Source organism: Phaseolus vulgaris, chromosome 3, assembly GCF_000499845.2.
Source record: "Phaseolus vulgaris cultivar G19833 chromosome 3, P. vulgaris v2.0, whole genome shotgun sequence".
Lineage (NCBI taxonomy): Eukaryota > Viridiplantae > Streptophyta > Magnoliopsida > Fabales > Fabaceae > Phaseolus > Phaseolus vulgaris.
The window spans coordinates 27,526,134-27,549,209 of NC_023757.2; the positions used below are offsets into that span (position 1 = coordinate 27,526,134).

General features: G+C 34.8%; 2 protein-coding genes across 3 annotated transcripts; both read right to left on the reverse strand.

The window, feature by feature from the left end:
- Window positions 1-10,613: 10,613 nt before the first annotated feature.
- Window positions 10,614-12,047, reverse strand: LOC137839025 (heavy metal-associated isoprenylated plant protein 6-like). 2 transcript variants are annotated; one of them, XM_068648152.1, is made up of 3 exons: window positions 11,962-12,047; window positions 11,750-11,834; window positions 10,614-11,671 (listed from the first exon to the last, which is right to left on the reverse strand). In XM_068648152.1, exons 1-3 carry the CDS (start codon window positions 11,980-11,982, stop codon window positions 10,998-11,000), a joined length of 780 nt encoding a protein of 259 aa, XP_068504253.1. In that variant the 5' UTR covers window positions 11,983-12,047; the 3' UTR covers window positions 10,614-10,997. The 2 variants fall into 2 exon arrangements, with proteins under 2 accessions (XP_068504253.1, XP_068504254.1); XM_068648153.1 differs by having other exon boundaries at window positions 10,865-11,671; window positions 11,750-11,974.
- Window positions 12,048-13,222: 1,175 nt separating this feature from the next.
- Window positions 13,223-14,224, reverse strand: LOC137839026 (pathogenesis-related protein STH-2-like). Its single transcript, XM_068648154.1, has 2 exons — window positions 13,843-14,224; window positions 13,223-13,747 (listed from the first exon to the last, which is right to left on the reverse strand). The coding sequence occupies exons 1-2, from the start codon at window positions 14,024-14,026 to the stop codon at window positions 13,449-13,451; spliced, it is 483 nt and encodes a 160-aa protein (XP_068504255.1). The 5' UTR covers window positions 14,027-14,224; the 3' UTR covers window positions 13,223-13,448.
- Window positions 14,225-23,076: the final 8,852 nt, after the last annotated feature.

Genomic DNA, 23,076 nt, shown 5'->3' on the forward strand with positions numbered 1-23,076 from the left:
TTGTCTTTGAACAGAAAAAAATTAGTTGGAGAAAGAGGTTTAGTTATCAAATTTGCGTATTGATCCAAGGCTGGAATATGATACATCTGAAGATTTTTGGACAAAAAAGCTTCTCTGTGTTTTGTGCGATTGTGAAAAACAGGATTATGAGTAATGCTCACTACACTTTCGCTATCACATACACGGACAGGAGTGGAAGAGGGAACACGAAGCTCCTGCAACAGTGCTTGTATCTAGGTTAATTCAGTTTTGGTTTGAATAATACTTTAATATTCAGTCTCTTGTGTTAGATCGATTTATAACTTGTTGTTTGTGAAACCACCAAGAGATTAAATTAGAACTTAGAAAAATGACAGTTAGAGGTGGATTTATGATAATCAGTATCTGAGGCCTAGGCACAGAGTAATGAGAGAAAGGGGTTTTCCAACCGTAGCAGATTCCATTAGGAGACCATTAGAGACCGTGACTTTGAGGTTATGAAGTTTTCTTGATTGCCACCCAATGAGTGTCAAGATGATTTGCCATGAATTGAGAAAGAGGATTTCCCATGTTGAGAAATGTTGAATGCAAAGAGCTTATTTTAGGTCTAGTAAGAGTAGCATACTGTAGAGCACCAACTACATATCTATGTACAGTAGGACCAGAAAATAAATTCCTGCTTATTCTATACTGCTTGCAAAAAGAAGCCATAAGAGAGGTAATAGAGTAAGCTTCAGTCAATTTGGTCTGGTGAAGAAGATCACAAATGTACTTACTCTGACTGAGTATTTGCTTGATTTCAAAGAAATAGTCCAAGTGCCTAAGTTGTTTAAGAAAAACAGTAGAATTAATGTGAGTTGTAACTCGCTGAATAAGAGATGATGAACTGACAATAATGACTACATCATCTACATATACTAGAATATACACAGTGTGAGACTGATGTCTATAGAGAAACAGAAGGATCGCATTTACTGGCTATAAACCCAAATTGAAGAAGGTTAAATTTGAGTTGATCAAACTAGTGTCTGGAGGCTTGCTGAAATCCATAAATAGCTTGTTGAGCTTACAAACAAAAGACTTGCCAGAATGTTCAAAACTTGGAGGTGGTATTATGTAAATTGTCTTTTCCAAGAAACCATTAAGAAAAACATTATTAACGTCTAAGAGCAATAGTAATAATAAGGCGAATAATTTTATATTTAACAACAGGAGAAAAAGTATATTGAAAGTCAACTTCAGGAGTTTGATGAAATCCCTTAGTCACAAGAGGTGCTTTTGTACTTATTGAGAGACCCATAAGCATTATCTTTTATGAGAAAAACTCATTCACAATCAACAACCTAACAATAAAAAGGCAAGGAACCAAGTCCCATTTTCAGACTTCATTGCGGATAACCAGTTGGGATCAGCAAGAGCCTATTTAACTCCTTTTGGTTCACAGCGAGCAAGAAACATTGAAGGACAAAGAAACGGTTTATGTATGCTAAATTTGGACTTGGTTTGCATGGGTGAATATTAATAAGTGGAGGAGGAGGATGAGTGGGAGATCAGATAAAAATGATGGTCTTGAGGAGGTTGATTAGTATTAGAAGATAATGGAGGCTATTGAGAAGGAGTAGCAGGAGGAACAAGAGACGGTCAAACTAGAGTTGAGATTAAAGTTGTCAAATATTATTAGATATAATTTGATATTATGAGATATTATAGATATTGTTATTTATTTCATATTTATGTAATGATCTTAGTTCATATGTTTCTTTTTTTATATAAACATAATCCTAAGTGTTCAATATACACAATGAATTTACCCTATTCTTTCTTTTTCTTTAATATGGTATCTAGAGCATAGGATTAGGGTTCAATTTTTATTGGTGAACCACTTTCACTGAAATTTTCCAGCCACTTCCCCACCGCCTTGCCGGAGTCGTCGTCGGAGACGTCGTCGAAATCTCATCGAACCGCTTCTGGCGATGCTCGCTACCGGAGTTGCTGTCGCCAATTGACGGGTGACTAAATTTGTCCTTATCCTCTATGGCTTCTTCCGCTTCCGTTGCCGCTGCCACGGTGGCTTCTTCCGCTGTCATTATGCCAAATCCGTCTATTTATACTAATTATGTAAATGTTTATCTCTCCATTGACAAATTCGATGGAACCAATTATGACACTTGGGCCTCAGATATTAAATTATGGCTTAAGAGTGAAGGTTATGTTGATCATCTTACCCGTCCCAATTTGTTGAAAATGAGGTTTTCCGTTGGTTGAAAATTGATGCTCAATTATGCATTATTATCAAATCTACCATTCACTCATCTTTAAAACAAAATTTTCGTACTTATGAGACATGTTCAAAAGTTTGGGAACAAGGAAAATTATTATACACCAATGATACTCAACGTCTTTATGGTGTGTGTCAAAATCTTCTCACAGTTGTTGCTCCTAAACGTCTTGATGGTACAATGGCGGAATATCTGAATAAACTTTATGCTCTTCTTTATGATTTTAATGAGTTATTATCTCCTGCCCCTACTCCTTCTCAAGAATTAGAACAAAGATCCAAGTTCTTCATGTTATTGGGGTTACATGGCCTTCCTGATGATTATTCTCATGTTCGTGATCAAATTTTGGAATCTCTTATCCTGCCCAATTTTACTTTCACTTGTTCTACCCTTTTGCGTGTGCCAGGTAAACACACCACTGATATAACACCTCATGTTGATGACTCTTATGCTTTAGTCTCTCAGCATAATGATCGTACTCGCCCTCACAAGTTGCGCAAAGGGCGTCATAAGTGTGACCATTGTGGCAAACTTGGCCACAAAATTGACAGATGTTATGCCTTACTTGATCGTCCTTCTAAATCTGTTGTGGTTGCCCAAACTGCTCCTATACAACCTTCTACTGTGGACCGTACTTCATTTGATACCCCAAGCCAACCTGCTATTTTCAATGAATTTCTTAAATGGTATGAGCATCATCAGAATCCTGGTTCCACTGCTTCTGTTGCACAATTAGGTACACCTTTTGTTGGCCTCACTCACTCTACTTCCCTTGGCCTCTAGGTTCTAGATTTAGGTGCCACATATCACATTGCTAGTAATAAATCTTTTTTCTCTTATCTATTTACTACGGGTTATTTACCTTCGGTTACCAGGGCCAATGGATATAGGGTACCATCACATGGTGTTGATACTATTAGTCTTTTTCCTTCTTTATCTATTGATAATGTTCTTTATGTCCCTGAGTCTCCATTTAACTTATTATCCATTAGTCGTCTCACTCGTTCCCTTGATTGTGTTATTTCTTCTATAAAAGATTTTGTTTCTTTACAGGACCGAAGCTCGGGACGGATGATTGGCACCGAATGTGAGTGTCATGGACTTTGTCAACTACATGTTGGCGCGATTGCATCGTAGTCTTGCCAAGATGCAACAACTTGTTCCAAGTTTGTCTAATATATCTAGTTTATCATGTGAGTCGTGTCAGTTAGGAAAACACATTCGTAGTTATTTTCCTACTAGTGTCTCACAACGTGCTTCATCTCCTTTTGCCTTAGTTCATTCTGACATTTGGGGACCAAGTCGTATTAAGTCTAATTTAGAATTTCAGTATTTTGTTACTTTTATTGATGATAATTCAATATGTACTTGAGTGTTTTTAATGAAAAATAGTTATGAATTGTTTTTTTATATTTCCAATATTTTACAATGAAATTAAAAATCAATCTGGAATTTCCATTTGAATTTTGCGCAGTGATAATGGATGTGAGTATCTTTCTCATTCTTTTAAAATTTTTATGGTTTCTCATGGTATTCTTCATCAAATTTCATGTGCTTATACACCTCAACAAAATGGGGTAGCTGAGCACAAGAATAAACCATCTTGTTGAAACAACTCATACTAATTTAATCCATGGTGATGTTCCTCATCGTTTTTGGAGTGATGATGTTCTTAGTGCATGTTATCTCATTAATCACATGCCATCTTCAGTTTTAGATGACAAAATTCCTCATTCTATTTTATTTCCACATGACCCTCTCCACTTTTTACCTCCCAAAGTTTTTGGGTCCATATGCTTTGTTCATAATTTTAGTCTTGGTCTTGATAAATTATTTCTTAGGTCACACAAATGTGTCTTTTTAGGGTTCACTAGATCACAAAAAGGATATAAATATTTCTCACATTCTCTAAATCGTTCTTTTATTTCAACAGATGTTACCTTCAGTGATTCTTCCCTTTACTTTAAGTCTTGTCATCCTCTTTCTATGTCTTCATTAATCAAGTTAATATTCCTCTTGTTGTGCCTAGTGCACCTAAAGATTCACCACCGCCACCAACTTTTCAGGTGTATAGTCGTCGTCAAACGTCTCAATTAGATGACTCTCTTCTAGTGCCAACATCTCATCCCCTCCGACTCCGATAGTTGAACCTCCGACAGTTAAACTTGATCTTCCTATTGCTATCCGTAAAGGTATACGTTCTACCCGTAATTCATCTCCACATTATACTACTTTGAATTACCATAAACTATCTCAACCCTTTTATACCAGCCTTTCATCTATTTCTTCTGTATCCATTCCAAAATCTGTAGGTGATGCCATAGCTCATCCTGGTTGGCATCAGGCCATGCTTGATGAAATGAATGCGCTTCAGAATAAAGGAACTTGGGAACTTGTTCCTTTACCATCTAGGAAATTTGTTGTTGGTTGTAGGTGAATTTTTGCTAACAAAGTTGGTCCTGATGGTACTATTGATCGTCTTAAAGCTTGTCTTGTGGCTAAGGGTTATACCCAAATTTTTGGTTTAGACTATAGTGATATTTTTTCTCCAGTGACAAAGATGGCTTCTGTTCGCTTGTTCATAGTCATGACTGCTCTTTAACAATGATCTCTTTATCAACTGGATGTCAAAAACACCTTTCTTAATGAGGATTTGCAGGAAGAAATTTATATGGAGCAAGCTTTCGGTTTTGTTGCTCAAGGAGAGTCTTCAGATTGGTATGTCGTGTTCGCAAATCCTTATATTACCTCAAGCAGTCTCCTAGGGCTTGGTTTGGAAAATTTAGCAATGTTGTTCAATAGTTTGGGATGACTCGCAGTGAAGTAGATCATTTAGTTTTTTATCTTCACTCAAGTGTTGGGTGCATTTATCTTGTAGTATATGTTGATGACATTGTTCTTACAGGTAGTGATTACCATGTCATCTCACAAGTAAAACAACACCTTTGTCAACACTTTCAGACCAAAAATCTTGGCAAACTCAGATATTTCTTGGAGATTGAGGTAGCACAATCCAATACTGGTATTGTTATCTTTCAAAGAAAATATGCATTGGATATTTTGGAGGAAATTGGGTTGATGAATTCAAAAAGACCAAATGCAATGTGATGAAAGCAATATGTAATCTATTAATGAGATACGTTACATTAACATTAAACTCAAAGCCGTCATCAATTTTATTTTAGCATTTGAAAAACCAATAATTATTATCTTTAATTCTAGTTTTGAATGTCATTTATACTATGATTTAAATGTAAATTATAGTATATGTTTTATGAGAGAGAAGGTAGAATTTGAGAAGTCTATTGTAAGACTATTTAGAGAGATTGTATTCTTATTTGAAAAGTAGCAGTGAAATAAAATTTATATTCTCTGTTCACAAATATCTTGCCCTGTTTTATCCCCTCAACACCAACAATACGTTATAGTGGTGAAAGCATAATCCCAAAAGACCAAAGGCAAAGAACCATGGTGAAGAATAGTAAGACGTGTTAACAACATGTTTGTGTTTTCTTTCAACACCACCAGGTGGTTATGGTGGTGTATGAGGAGTCAAATTAGTCTATACATGATACCATGACTAAATAAAATATTAGATGGGTTTGAACTCGCCACTCCAATCATACTGAAGACTTGATTTACTTCATTTTATTGTTAAGTAGAAGTTCAACCATCACTTTAAATTGTTTAAAAGCTGAAAGAGTTTCAGATTTAGATTTTAAAAAATAAATCCATGTGAACTTAGAATACAAATCAACCAAGGAGACCTCATAACTGTACCGAGAATGACTGTACCCAGAATGTGTGGTAACATGTGAGGGTCCTTAAAGATCAATAAAAATAACTTCCAAAAGAGTTGTATAAAAACAGTTTCAGAAGTAGAAAAAGGAAGTTTATGGAATTTTTCAACACAACAAGAAGAACAAAAGTTAGGAATATTTTTATTTATTAAAGGGGTATTACATCGAATAAGTATGAGTTTAAGAACATGAGAGCTAGGATGACCAAGCATAGCATGCCAAGGACTATGACAAACTGGAATTCAAAGCACCTCTAGAAATATCATCTATATATGAAGGAGAATATGTTTTACAAGATAGCAAAACAGAAGATCTTTGAAGTTGAAGATTTGGGAAGGAGTAAAGACCATCATGACCAACAACGCCCTTGAGTAAAACACTTTTAGTTTCCTGAGATTTGAGACAATAATGAGGATGAGATTGAAAGAATACATAATTGTCTCGAGCAAAGGTTCTAACACTTATGAACTTTTTGGTACTAGAGAGAACATGAAAAATATTATTTAATCTAAAACAAATATCTGAGTTAAAGGGAGACAAAAAGGAGGAAGAACCAGATTCATGAACCTACAAACTCTGTCCATTTCTAATAAAAAAATTATCTAGTCCCTCAAAATTACCAAGTTGATGTATATTCTGTGGCTCACCCGTAACATTAAAGGAAACACTAGAATCAGGAATCCATGTGGAATTGACTCCACCTTGAGAAGACGTGTTGGCAAGCATAATGCTGGGAGTATCTTGATGTAAATGATGATTCACTCAAATGTTAGGAGTTTTAATGTTTGACTGAGAAGAAGTGAACTAGATAGGTTGCAGTGTGCAAGGATCATAGAGAAGAAGAGACTCAGGTAGTTGATAAATGGCATCAGTCTTATAGAAACAAATTTTTGCAGTGTGACCATACTTCAAACAAATTTGGCATTGAAAATTTGCAAAGCGTCCATTACGACCTGGATCAGTACCACGATGCTAGAAATGATGTTTACAAGACCTCTTCCGCCACAACTATTACTAGTCCGAACAAAGCCATTAATAGAACCAGTCAGGATTAAGAGAGGTCCGTGTATAGTGAATGTTGGAAATTGTGTTTTTTAACTGCATATAAATGCACATAAGTGCACGTGATATTTTATTCTTCTGTTTTAATTGCTGATTTAATATTTTTAGGTGACTGCTCATAAAATCATTTAAGGGTCAGTTAGTGCAAGTACTATAAATGTAATTGTTGGCAAAGATAATAAAATATCTTCCTCTGATTTATTCTAAAAAAATCAACAATTGGTATCAGAGCTATCTTCTTGAGGGATCTGTGAGGTTAGTAGAGTGCATCAATGGAAGGAGGTTCCAATTTTTTAGCAATGGCACCGCCTGTCTTTGATGGAGACAATTATCAAATGTGGGCTGTTTGTATGGAGACCTACCTACCTAGAAGCATTGATTTATGGGAATCTGTAGAAGAAAACTATGAAATTCAGCCCTTCCAGAAAACCCTACAATGGCACAAATAAAATCACAGAAGGAAAAGAAGATGAAAAGATCAAAGGAAAAAGCATGTCTATTTGCAGTTGTTTCTCCTATGGTATTCACAAGGATAATGTCCTTGAAGTCAGCAAAAGAAATCTGAGATTACCTCAAGGCAGAATATGAAGGTGATGAGAGGATTCGTGGAATACAAGTGCTGAATCTAACCAGGGAGTTTGAACTGCAGAGAATGAAGGAGTCAACATTCGTAAAAGAGTACTCTGACAGAGTTCTAAGCATTTCCAACAAAGTGAGGTTGCTTGGATCTGTGTTACAAGATTCAAGAATTGTGGAAAAACTGCTTGTAACGGTTCCAGAGAGGTTTGAAGCCACCATAACAAGTCTAGATAACACAAAGGTCCTATCAAAAATTTCTCTTGCAAAGCTCTTAAATGCTTTACAAGCACAAGAACAAAGAAGAGTCATGAGACAAGATGGAGCAATAGAAGAAGCCTTAACAACCAAACATGAAGGTGGCTGGAGAAACAAAGATAACAAGATCAAGCAGAACCAGCAAAAAAATGGAAAAGTTGCTGCACACAATAACAACAAAAGGAGAAATTACCCACCCTTGTAAGCATTGCAACAAGTTAGGTCATCCACCGTTTAAGTGCTGGAGAAGACCTGATGCTAAGTGCAACAAGTGCAATCAACTAGTCATTTCTAGAAACCAAAGTGAGCAACAAGATGTAAACCAAAGTGAGCAACAAGATGTAAACCAAAGTGAGCAACAAAACGTAGATGCTCAATTTGCAAATGAGGAGGAGGATGTACTTTTTGTTGCAACTGGTTTCTCCAACAATATTTTAAGTGCATCGTGGCTAATTGATAGTGGATGCACAAATCACATGACTTATGACAAAAAACTTTTCAAGGAGTTGAAGCCTTCAAAAATTTCAAAGATTAAGATAGGCCATGAGGGTCACATTTCAATAAAAGGAATAAGAACCATTGTTGTAGCAACACATTCAGGTACTAAAACTATTACTGATGTGTTATATGTACCTAACATAGACCAAAATTTATTGAGTGTTGGTCAGTTGCTACAAAAAGGCTTCAAGGTGTTTTTTTGAAGATAACCACTGTTTGATCAAGATGCTACCGGACAAGATTTGTTCAAGGTACAAATGAGAGGCAAAATTTTCTCATTAGATCTATTTCAGGAGGAGTTGACTGGTCAAGGGCTTCTCAAGATGCAAAAATCTGAAATGGAAGATGACCTACCAATTAAAGGCAATCGATTATTCTCTGATATATATCATAGATGTAACGTTGCAGTATGTGAACCAACTGATCACTAAGAACCTGCTGATCACTAAGAACCTGCTGATCATAAAGAACTTATCAATGACCCAAAGTTGAAAAAGGCAATGGAGAAAGAGGTGTATATGATTGAGAAGAACAAAACTCGGGAGCTTGTTGACATACCTCGAGATAGAAAGGTACATCACATGGATGTCAAGTCAACATTCCTAAATGGATTTTTTGATGAGGAAATTTCTGTTGAGCAACCTAAAGGTTTCATTGTGGAAGGAAAAGAAGACAAAATTTATAAGTTGTCTAAAGCTATTTATGGCTTAAAAGATGTTCCCAGAACATGGTACAACTTAGGCTTTGACAAAAGTCTGCACTTTATGTTAAATCAAAGGTGTTGAATGGAGATTAAGCAAAACGAAGATGAAAAAGAAATTGCAGATTTGTTTATCAAGCCACTTCTCGCCAACAAGTTTGAGTTCTTAAAACAGAATATTTGAATTTGCAGTTCAAAAAATCAAGGAGGAGTGTTGAAAATTGTGTTTTTTAACTGTATATAAATGCACATAAATGCACGTGATATTTTATTCTTCTATTTTAATTCTGTTTTAATTATTGATTTAATATTTTTAGGTAACTTTCTCATAAAATCATGTAAGGGTTAATTAGTGCAATTACGATACGATAGATGTAATTGTTGACAAATATAATAAAATACCAATAGTGAAGAGTAGGAGAAAATGTTTTTTGATTAAATTGGAGAGCTTGAGAATCACGAACAAGAAAAAGTGCCTCTACTTCAGCAGCAACTGGAGGAGTATGAAATTTGCTTTCCGTGACAGAGAGGACTGAAGCATATTCAGGTGGTAAACCTTCAAGGATGACATCAACATGCTCTTCAAGCGGAACATGATTACCTGCGCCCGCAAGTTCATCAACAATTGTTTTAATATGAGTCAAAAACTTTCGAATCGTCTTAATGTCAAGAGATACAGAACGAAGATCAGTACAAAGATTATGACCGCGCGCTTTTGTCTGAAGATGAAAATACGATCCAAACTTGATAGAAGAGAATGGACTTTGACAACGTTGATTGAAGCCAGGTCGAAAGCATTTGATCTTGAACTTCTCAAGATTTATACGCCGGATTCATACTACCAACATCACGATCCTGGTCAGAGAGCTATCGATGAGGAATAATAGGGTTAACAATAAAATGCTGAAGGTGATGCGATTTAATAAAAGGCCAACTTGTTGATGGCAATGAAGATAGTTGGAGTCATCAAGTTTTTCTGCAACAGAGGCAAGAAAAGAAGCGGTGGGTACGGAAGAGGTGGATTGACGGGAGCCATTAAAAAAATGCATCAAGGAATGGAAGGTTCAATTTTAAACTAAATACAAAGGGAGCATTTATAGAAGCTACCCTTGAAAGCAAAAAGACTAAATGACAAACAGATTAATCTAACTCATGGAAAAAACAAACGCGAAGAATCAACGGTAGAAAATAAACAATACAAGATTTAGATTCGGTTGTCAATATGCAACCTATGTCTACGCACAGCTAATTAACTAATTAGATTTTCAATGTGATTGTTATAATTTTATTATAAATATAAAAATATCTTAATAAATATTATGGAAAAAAACATAATAATTAAGTCCAGTCAATAAAATAATGTCTAATCAGTCAAGTACATTTGATTCTGGCTACAATCGGAAATAAGAAAATCGGAAATAAGAAACCACGGAGAGAAAAACACTAGAACAGAAAAGATGAAGAGAGAGAAAGGAAAATCTTATTTTCTTTCTTTTATTTTAATATGCTAATAACTACATGTTTAAAGAATGTTTGAAGACATGCTCTGCATATAACGACTAGGAGTTTGTATCATCTGGATCTAGAACATCTTTGAATATATAGTTATCTACCCGAATCTGTATTTTTCGTTCTCACGAAACGAATGCAGATTATAATTTTCTAGAACCCAGAAGTTAGGAACATTCTCTGTTCTCGGATCACACGCAAACTAAAGTTATTCTTACTTTTCCGTCTTCTTTTTATATTGTTTTGTGATTTCTCTTCCAGAACACACTTATCAAGACATATGAAAGCACAGGAGACTTTCTCTTTAGTTTTCATAATCATCTCTTAACATTCTAACTAGACAATGCAACATGCATTCGGATTATCATCGCTGAACATTGAAGCGACGTTTACATTGCCGTTTTGGTAATCTCCACTGTAGTGTTCTATGCAATTGTAATGTGTGTGCATTGATGGTGATCGAACGTATTCGTATTCAGTGACATATGACGAAGGCACGTGCGTATTGTAGCTGTGTGTCACATACATGGATGGTGATGGCTCTTGCAGAAATACAGGGCCATTATCGTATCTATGCCAGTGCTCGGCATGGTTGTGGCCAGAACCGAATCTGTTTGCGCAGTTAGACAGATGATGGTGTGTCACATGAACCTGTTCTAGTTCTTCTGTTCTTGTGTTGTTCTGCCACTGCCGGCCTGCGCTGTGCTGTGCTGGGGTAGGTACGGATGATGACGGTGTTGCTTCTGGTGGTGGCTGCCATGGTGGTAGTTCTAATGGGTGGCTTGCTTGAGGTGGTGGAGCTTGTGACAGTGGTTGTGCTGCATTAGGGGCTGGTGCATTTCCTTTTGGTTTTGGTTCTGATGGTTTAGATGGAGGTGTTAATTCAATACTAGAACAAATTGTGGCATTCTTCTTCGTCTTCTTAATTGCCTTGACAACTTGTTCTGGATCTGCCCACCCAACAATCGTGAGCTTTTGTCGATTTAAGTCAACACGAAGATCATGTATACCTGCAAAGGGAGAAGATAAAATAAATTAATGGTGTAAGTACCTCATATGCCAGGGAAATCGCGTGTATATATACCTACCATGAATGCCATTTAGTGCCTTTTTGATCTTCTGCACGCAACCCTTGCAGTCTACTCGGACCTGTATCTGTGTGACGCGAGGTGCCTGCATTTGACGGATTAGCCGCTCTTGAAGAGAGTGCTTGCCATTTGTTTAAATTTATCGAAGATAAAAATATATATAACAAAAGATTGAATTGACACGTTAACCAACACACATTCTTGGATATTACCTGTGACTCCTCCCGAGCCATGGAGCTGTAAACTATGAGAAACAATGGGATGTGTTTATGTTTTAAGGAAGTGGATTATGGAAGGAGAACCTGTGCACAGAATCTGTCTATACATGCCATGCACGGGCAAGGAATATGCTAAAGGCAAGAGAAGTGGGAAATGCAAGGAATCATTGTGATGCTTTGTGGAAGAGACAGAAAAATGGTATCATTGTTTGATTGGTCCATGGAAGAGGGGTGATGATTCAGGAAAGAATTCAGAGGTTCTTTGTGGACATTTGTAAACTGTGATGCCAATATCATTGTTATCCTTAATTGAGTGACGCGGAAGATGTGTGAGGCTTAGGAATATCTGATACCGACACGGTCTAAAAGCTTAAACTGTAGGTCGGGTGAAGGTTGGGGAATTATGCTTTCATCACAGATAATATGTTAAACGTCACATAAGTTTTATTTACCAAAGAAGGCAATCATATATGGTTTGTGACTTAAGCAATGCATCACCCTTTGTAGGCACAAACCTAGAACTTAAGGGTAGACCATCAGAAATACAATGTTTTGGTGCTCATTGGCTTTTGTAAATCCATTCGTATAACATCTCAGGACATTGGTGAGTTCCTATATTAAGGTTTTATCAAGGAAGAAAACTCGCACAATGATGAATCAATAAAGCCTCACCAGAGAATGTCAAGTGCAGTTCGCCGTAAGAATATTGTCCACACTAAAGTTGTGTAGCCTTAAAATATTTTGCATAATTTATAATATAAACTAAGTATAAAGCTCTGGACGTCTTTAATTAAAAACTTTGTAGTCCTTTCTATAAATCCCCTTTTATAAAATGGTGGTTGCTTTAACAGTTAGGACTGATTACCATTTATACTCTTTCCGCAGTGAACATGACAGCTACTTTACCAAGTGAACAGCATATAATGAATAAAAATGAAACATTAGCTTACAGGGCGGGTCAAGTGACATTCACCCTCCATTCTTAAAGATATTAAAACAAATTTTAAGTTTAAAAGACTTATAAATTTGGATTCACTTACTTATATAAAATGTTATAATATTCGAGAATAACATATTTTTATTTGATTTGGGTGACTTACGTGTGGTCACTGCGAACTTAGCAAACGGAAATTCTTGGATCCTTACCTGGTACGTCCAAGATGTTAATACCATTAGAGCATTATATGGTTCATATAGTCACGTGTTTACTACACAGAAGTGAATTGTTGCTTATTTAAGTACATTGGAATTCATGTAAAGGTAAAACAAAACATTCTTCACCTCTGTTACTACCAAAGTACAAGTATTTTTGCCAAACCACTGGCCCTTTTTGGCTATTAATACAGCAGGGGCTTATTAAGGAATTCAAGTCTGTGCAACTATTCTAAACAACCCTATAGTTGCACACTGTTATTAAAAATTTGAATCAATTTGTATATCTTATGAAACACGAAACAATAAATAAACTAACAAATAAACAATTAAGCATATACTTGTGGATTCTCCAACAGGTATGACTCCACAACTTTGTAAATTGCAATAGTGCTTTCCCTTCCTTCCTTTACTTCTTCCTCTTTAACATCAAACTCCCCAATGGTATTGTAATTGCTTGTCATTTTGCAGAGGCAAGCTCCATCACTAGTGGCCTCAAACTTTACCTCATAACTTATAGACTCAAGTCTGTCCCCTAAAGGATCCCCTTCAATCATAGTGTACTTGCAAACCAAGTTCTCCTTATCAAGCACATCAATCCTGTGTTTCAGATATTTGAAGGGGCTAGCTGCATAAAAGAAATGCATAACAGGTTAATTAAGAAAAACATGGAGAAGTAATCCTCTTTCAAATTAGCGTGTCTATGTTAATTTGATTGCCAACCTTCATTGAAGTTTACTTGTTCAATGCTTCCAGCTTCCCCATCACCTTGGATTACGTTCACATCTTTTACAAACTGAGGTAAGAGCTTGGGAAGCAAATTCTTTGAGTCTACGATCAAGGCCTTGAACATGCGTGATGGGGCAACAGAGGAGGAGTATTCCTGTGTGTAGGTTGTGATTCCCATGGTGAATTTTGGAGGTTGCAGAAGTCTAAGGGAATCAAAGTTCTGAATGATATGTTAGATCGAGAGGGAAGGAGTTGTATTTTATAGGTCCAGCAACACCTATATGAAGTGAGTTTCGTGGAAACGAAGCCTTGGATTGAATTGGATAAGTTTTGAACTGAGACTTAAAATAAGAGAATGAACACTAATTTGGTAGTTAAGAATGAGAATTTTCTTATTTGAAGACTTAAAATGGTAGTGGCTGCTGCATGTGTTTTTTTCTGTTTCATAATATTCAAACTTATGGCCCCACACATGGGTGGCTAGTTGAAGGATCATGCCATTTGCCAACATTTTACAGACTTGGATTGATTCATAGAATTGGGGATGAGGACAATTTCTTACCTACCTGATTATGCTGAGAACAGCAGCTGTTAAAGCGCTTTTCCACCAAAACTAGAGTTACCGTTTACACTGAGCATGATAGGCTCAAATCCGGTACCATTCATCTTCACTTCATAATCAAATATATTATTATTTTATTTTTATTTATTCATATCCACATCCTCAATCATTTGAAAAAGTTTATTTGATATTAATTTTTTCTCATACTTCCATTCTTTACAACAGTTTTTAATAATAAAATATTATATTTTCTTAATAAAAAATAATATAATTTAAAAAAATAATATAATAATATATTTAATTATCAAGTGGATGTGAAAGTCACTTAAAGTATTAATCTATCCTTTCTCTTACCTTAAACAGAATAAACCAGTGTAGATGCAGATGAGGCCAATCCAGATTTTAGACTAGTAACAAAAATCTTCTTCACATAATCATTTATTGAGATATGTAAACATTATATCACTTATTAACAAAATATACTTTACAAGGTCCGAAATCTGAATATTATACCATTTTTTTCACTTATTTTAAAATAACATTATTTTGTTCAAACTAGAAGGTCTATATGCTTTTTAATTAGAGCAGTCGGTCTGTTTTTTTTCTCTCCTTTTATTCCTTTCAGTCCTTTTTTTCCTATAATGATCCTATCAACTTCTAAATTAACTCTATTCGCTGTATTAATTATTAATTATATCTTATTATTTAAGATTTTTTTAAAGATAACTTAATTACATCATCCAGATTCACCTGTTAAATAATAATTATGAGTGATCGAATCTTACGTATATTGAGAACTTATCCTGTCAATAGTGTTAATAAATCATCACTGAAACAAATGAAGTCCAAATGATACCACAATTTTCTTTGGATATATATACATATACTTTATGTTTTATTGTTTACATTATTAGGTTTTAAATATTATGCATATGTTTCTCTTTTTTATTTTAAAATTATTTTAAGATAGACATTTTCTAGGGTCTGAGGCGGTTTAGCATAGTCTTATAATATATTTATATATGAGCATCGATATCTTGAGACTTCTTAACAACAAGTAATTATATTTTTTAAACTTTCAAGTAGGGATGGCAAAGCGGGGCGGGCCGTGCGGGTCGACCCGCAACCTGTTGGTAAAAAGCGTGGGGCGGGACGGCTGACCCGCTAACCCGCAAGAAAAAAAAATTTGGCACTTAGCCGTAGTAAGACAACACAATTATGTTTTCACAAAATTTCAAAGAAATAAACACAACACAATTGTGTCAATAATGTTTATGTTTAATGTTTTTGAATTAATGTTTATGTTTATGTTTAATGTTTTGGAATTAAGTATTTTTAATGTTTTGGAAGTGGAAGAATAGTGATATTTGATATTTATCTTAATGTTTAATGTTTTTGATGTTTGATTATGTTTGAAAAGGAAGAAAAAGAATTTAGGTTTGATAGTAACAAATATATAGGTTTAATTTGACAATTTTTTAAGAACAAAATGTAAAATAAAAATAAAAATATTTAATTTAAAAAAAGAAAAAAGAACGCGGGCTGGCCTGTAAACCTGCATGCCAACTCTTATGTGGAGCAGGTTGAGAATTCTAGCCCGCAATAACTTTGCGGGGCGAGCCAACCCAATCCGCATTTTTGCGGACCAAGCGCGGAACGGGCCAATGCAGGGCGGGCTGGCCCGCTTTGTCACCCCTACTTTCAAGGAAAATAAAGTTGTTAATTAAATGTTTTTTTCAAAAGGGTGTTTAACATATATTTTTTATTTATATATTATTGGTTACCTTTGTTATAAATTTGGGAATGAAATTTTTATTATTATTGTGCAATCCTTCTGATTCAATGGATTAGTTATTATATATTGGTTGAGTCCCATATGAACTAAAAATATATACAACACTCAAGTCTAAAGCATCGAGGAACAAAAGTACTTCAAAGATACTCGATTGGATGCATTGCCAACTCCAAGGGTAAACAAATTTACATTTTTCTTCTTTAATAGATAAAAAACACATCACTCGTTTAACAACTTTTATATTTTCTATAAAAGTTCTAATGATTTATACTTAAAAAATTACATGGAAAACATTTTTTTTTATATCTTTGTGTTTTTTTAAATGTGTTACCAAATTATTTTATTTTGTAATAAATTATTTTATTGTTAAGTGATAAATATTCATTGTACTCATTTTTTAACTGGAATATTCATCTTATTTCTTTAAACATCTTTTGATATAATTTTCATAGTTTTCTATTTAATTGTTATAATTATAAGAAGATGAAGATCAGTGATACTTCTTATTGATATATTGAACATTTTAAAATTTTTATAGTAAAATTTGAAGAGATAAAAATTAAAGAGAACAAGGGGTAAGATAATCTTACACTAAAAGTTGAAGCCAAAGTTACCGCCACAAAAGTGCAAGAATGAAGTCATCTGTTTTGAAGAAGGACTATTAATATTGAAAATTTCAGACGCATTCAAAACATTCATCGGACCATTTTTAAACATAGATAAATCTGAACATACATGAGTTTTTTTGTTTGATTTTGACCTAATTTTAACGATTTTTTAATTTTTATTTTACTTTGACCAAGTTTAGATTAAAGTTTTCGTTGATTCTTGAAAAGAGAGTCCGGATTGTTACACACTCATCACTTTGAATTTTACTTCCACACTTTCATAATAAATATTAAACACTATATTCGTTATTTTAATAATTAAACACAAATCTTAATCATAGTAAAATAATAAATTTATATCATGAATTTAACTAAAACTGTAATTTAATTCTTATCATGTATTTGGTAGTTAACATTGGTCAATGGATGTCATTCAAAAAAAAAAAAACCATTGATATGGATGGGTTTCCTAAAAAGAAAATGGTCAATGAGAAATTTCTTATTTGAAGACCTAAGATGATGAATACATAGATATAAATGGATGATTTGCCAACATTGTAGACTTGAACAAATTGGATTCATACAAAAGACTCAGAAAAGTCAGAATACTCTGCTATTATTTGCCTTCTATGCTCAGAACAACAGGTATTTATCATTGTAAAAAAAAAACTAGTATTATTATCCAAAATTTGAAGAAATATTTAGTCATCATTTACCTTAATTGCCATCAAGGAATTAAAGAAGAAGATAAATGATCTGGCACACGCGCTCTTCATATCCAAAGGCAGTTTTCTTTTAATGAAAATTGTTGTGTTAATGCTTTTTTATTTATCAATAAAGAGTTTATAAATAATTATTGTAGATTCTTTTTATTTAGACTACCAATACTTTTGTTTTTTTTTAAATTTAAATATATAACGTTTTATAGATTGATTAAAATTAAATCAATCAAATATATTTGTATAGTTCCGACACATATCAGAGGTATACCTCTCTCAATAACAATAGTTCATTCAATATCTTTGCATTACATTGTAAAATAGTAGTAATGGTGGGCATTCTTTGAACGGTTGCTCTTACATCTGAAATGCTAATCTGATTAGGAAAAGCCAAAATGGAAAATAGGATGGCTACCTACTTCTTTTCCAATAAAATACAATGATTTTATCTTACACACATTGATATGTAAGAGTACATAGTTAGAATGAAAATAGTAATGTATGTGTTAGGAGTAAAAGAAAATTTATTTTAGAAATAAATTTGATAATCACACTCCTTTAATTTTTAAAATATATATAGTTGTTTTTAAGTTTGTGTTCTCTTAAGTGGACTTATAATCACTAAAAATTCTGGTAGAGGAGGCACTGTTCCTACTTCAATCAAACAATCTCTATTGAAAATGCTGGTTCTAGCAAGCACGCGAATCTTGTATGCGACCTTCTGCTTCTGTTCTTGTGTTTCGAACACCAGCCTCTGCGTTAGGAACCACATCAGGAATTGCACGGTGTGCGTCGTTGTGAGACTACCAGCAGCGATGTTGGAATGGATGGAGGAAAGAAGAAAAAACCCTAAAAGTTGGTGCCTATGTGTACAATCCATGTTTGCATATTAATGATATTGTGTGTGCCAAATCATCATCAGTTAACGCCGTTTGTAAAAATTTAACAGAAAGGACTAAATTACACAATTTTTTAAAAACCTTGGGACCAAATTGATTTTTTAAAAAACCACTGTAGTAAATTGAATATTGACCTTAAATGTAGGGACAAAAAAAATAATTATACCTACTATAAACATTGATAAACCAATTATAAGAACAATGAAAGTGAATACAATAAAAAGATATTAAAAAAAAGAAAAATATCATGTTCAATTAACCTAATTCTAAATTAATGAGATGGAATTAGAATTGTAAAAGCACAATAAAGGAGAGTAATAATTTTTTAAAATCCAATCCAAAGAAGTAAAATTTAGATATATTTTAATTAGATAAATTTTATTTAATTTTTTCAATTCAATTTAAATTTAATTAAATTTAGAAATTCACTTTTTAATAAGATTAAATCTGATGTGAGATTGACTTAATCAATTAGATGTGGGATTGACCTAATTAATCTGACGTGAGATTAACTCAACTTAGTTTGATATAGTTCTAACTTGATGTGGACCTGATGGCTTAGTCCAACATGTGTTCAACTTGACTTAGCTCGACCTAGTCTTGATTCGTCTCGATGCCACTTGTGCCCGACTCCACTTAGACTTAGTCGGACTCAGCTTGATCTAGGCCTAGCCTGACCTGGTCCTGATCAGACTCAGGTTGAGTTGGCTTGACATGGGCCTGAGCCGACTTGATCGGCTTGACATGAGATCGACCCAAATCAGCTTAGCATGATTCCATCTCGATGTGGGCTCGATGTATCAGTCCAACACGGGCCCTTAACTCCACTCGAACCAACTTGACCCAGTCCATTTGGACCCCACACGGGCTAGGCTCGAACAAGTCTCAATTGGATTCGATCTGACATTATCCTAACCAACTTTGTTGAACATGGGGTTGTCCTAATTCGGGTCAACTTGGGCCTGGGTCGACTCGACTCGACTTAACTTAACGTGAAATCAACTCAACTCAGTTTGACATGGCCTGACCAGATGTGGGCCCAATGTCTCAACCCAACACATGCTCAAATGAACTTGCCTTGACCTGGTCAGGTCTGACTCAGTTTCACTTGGGTCCAACCCTAGCTAAACCTAGTTGGACTCGACTCGATCTAAGCCTAACTCAACTTATCTAAAAGTGGGTATGTTCGACTTTGTTAAATATGGTCCCACCCTGACACAATTAAAATGGCCAGCCCAACTTGGCTTGACCTTGGCTTAGCGCAAATTGGTTTGACCTTGGCACAACCCAACTCAGCCCGACTTGGGCCCAGGCCAACTTGGCTTTACCTAGGCTTAATGTGACTTGGTCTCGATCGAACTCAGACTGACTTGTAGCCAACTTGGTTGAATGTGAGCCCGTGCTAACTCGACTAAATGTGGACCAAGACTGACTCAACTAAATCTGAGTCCATACCAACTCAACTCGACTTAAATCTGGGATGACTTGGCTTGACCTGGGTTTAGACTGACTCGATTCGTCCTTGGCCTAGGCTGACTTAGTTAGACGTAACATGGATAAACCCAACTTAGTTTGATGTGGCTCCAACTCGATTTTGACTCAATTTCTCGGCCCAACACAAGTTCAAATTCACTTGGCCTCACTTGGTCCAGTCTATCTCAATCCTACTTTGGCCTAACTTGACCTTGCCCCTATTCAACTTAACTCGACCTAGGGCCATGCCAACTTTGAGGAAAATGGATTTGTGCCAACTTGGCTAAATGTGGGCTCGGGATGAGTCAACTTGACCTAAACTCAAGCCGACTCAACTAAACATGGGCCCATGCTAATTCGACTCAACCTAAGCCTAAGTTGACTCAACTCAATTCAGCATGAAATGAGCCTGACCCAACTCAACCCCACTTGGACTCGACCCAATTTGACCTCTATCTCGACCAATTTGACACGGTTCTAATTCAGCCTAACTTGAATTGAGCTTAACTTGACAAAATAAAGACTTGGTTATATCATAACCCAACTTGACTTGGGCCTAACCTTAGAAATGGTTTGGGTTGACTCAACCAAACTTGGATATGACCTATTTTAACTTGACTTTTGTGTTCTCCAATCTTACGTATTTTTGATTGACGAGATGCAACCATTCATGACTTGGACCCAACCTAACTCAATCTTGTATTAGGTTTGACCTACTTAGTATTTTGTAATTTTTTTTTTCAATTCAAAACCAATTAAATGAATTAGACTTAAAAATAAAAAATATAAATTTAGATTCTAGATGAATCTAAAATTAAGTAATATAGATTTATCTAAAATTAAGTAATATAGATTTAGATAATTATAGATTAGATTTTACAATTTAGATTTTTTTTCTCATCATCACGAATTAGAGCCACGTTAGGCTAAAAAAATTGCAAGTTTTTAAATATTCTTTAATTCATAATTATTATTACATTGGAGAATTCTAAAAGTATATTATAGTCTTATATGAACCTAAACCGTAAATGAACGATGCATGTTAAAATATTTAAGCATACGATAGAATCGGTCACTTAATTGTTGTTCTGGTGACTAGCATAAAATTTTCTATTTAACGTAACTGAGACTATTTATTGTCACATTATGAATAAAATTTAATATTTTTATTTGAAAAAAATCTACCTATTACACAAACCAGTACATAATTTAAGTTTAGAAGTTTTTTTCTTCTAAAAATAGATTACACTAATTTATAGTATTCACAACTAATTTTTTTAAACCCATAAAAATACTAGTTTACTATTTGTGATTCAATTATAGTTGAATTAGGGCTTAATTAAATGTTACATTATATTTTTCATTGTTTTATAATTGGATAATCAAAGTTGATATATTTTCGTTTACACCATTATCCTTCCTGCATCCGATCATTTTGGATTGACACCCAATCGCATATAGGAAAAGACTAAACTATCTTTAATGAATTTGAAAATACCTTAAGTGTGATCTGCACCCAATCCTATTATTCTTCTTCTTCGTTTGTGCGTGAACCAACAGCCACAGGCGCAACCATCACCGTCATCCACCTTCGTCTCTGTTCGTTTGCATCACTGTCAGTTACCTTCATCATCGCAGGCAAAGCAGCAGTCGCCACGGTCAGCTTCGGAAGTCAGAGAAGGAACCATCGTTGAAGAAGTTAAGGTACACTCACATGACTTCTGGATGTTTATATTCGTAATTGAGTTGTGTATTCCGGATATTTTTATCCGTAGTTGATCATTGCCTTCTGGATATTTTTATCCATAGTTCATTATTGTCTTCCATATATTTTGATCAGTAATTGATTAATGACTTCCGGATATTTTTATCCGTAATTGATTAATGGCTTCCGTAAGCCAATTTTCAGCTACAGACATGGGCGTCCGGAAGCAACAAACCATACTTCCAAATTTTGACATCCGTAATGCAAAAACCAGACTTCTGGATGCCGATATCCGGGACCAACTCAGTTTGAATGAAACACCAAAAACGAGTTCAAATGTCTACTTACCTCATTAACTTGACAACCGCATCTTACATTGAACGTCCGTGCACAACTCCGTTAAAGCCTCCTCTTCTGCAGCTCAAAGCAAAGCTTCACCACAACAATGAACTTCCTCTGCACCTCACCATATACTATTTTTCAAAGTGAAGAAAAGAATGGGAATTTTAAAAATTCGTCGGGTGCCAGTCATAATTGTTTGGATGCAGGAAGCAATTGTCTATCCTTTTTAATCAAATTTTCCACTCTTGTAATTGAGTACCCACTATTGGGCCACGGTCTTCTTATTGGGCCATAGACTTGATGACGTCAACTCTTGATTTACCAAGAATGTTTTTTCCACAAAGGAATAAGAAAGAGAGAGCATGACTATTAATGAGAGAAAATAGTCAACCATGTTAGTTTAAAATACAAGTGAAAAATAATCAATTTATTTTGAACAACATTAATAAATTGATACATTGCATATGTCACTCTCTTTTTTTCTCACAAATATATTCATTTTCTAAAAATATTATATTGGTCCATCCATCTCTTTAGTTGTCCAAATTGATTTCTGACTAAAGTGTACTTATAAGTGTAAGAGTGTTAGCCAAAATTTTTAATAGCTTGGCAAAGAATTAAAATTCAAATATCTTATTGTTAAGTAAGTGCCGAGGGTGATAAACTATTTTATCTTGTTTGGGCCCAAGCCCTCTTTACTTTTTGCACCGTCTTTATACTTTTATGGACCTAATGTTTTGGCCCAGTGGGTTTTACTTTTTATACCTCTGTAAAACACCTTTTCCGATCACAGTGTTAATTTCTCTGATTCACAATAATATTTTTCTCTTTCTTCTTTCTCTGTTTCACATCGTGAGGCTCTCGTTTTTGGGTTTTTGTTCTTCGCTCGTTATTGCTCAAATTCTTCTCGCACAATCCTTTATCTCCTTTTTCTTTTACGTTTTTGCGGTTCTTTTTGTAACTCTGAATATTTAATTTATCATAATAGAGGGAACCTCCTTACACATTGTTTAAGGACTGAACATGGGTCGGTCTCTTTAAGACCATTTGACCGGCGTGCTCATAATGATTTTCAGATTTAACAAGCACTTTCCAATACAACAAGATTAGCATAATAATAGAATG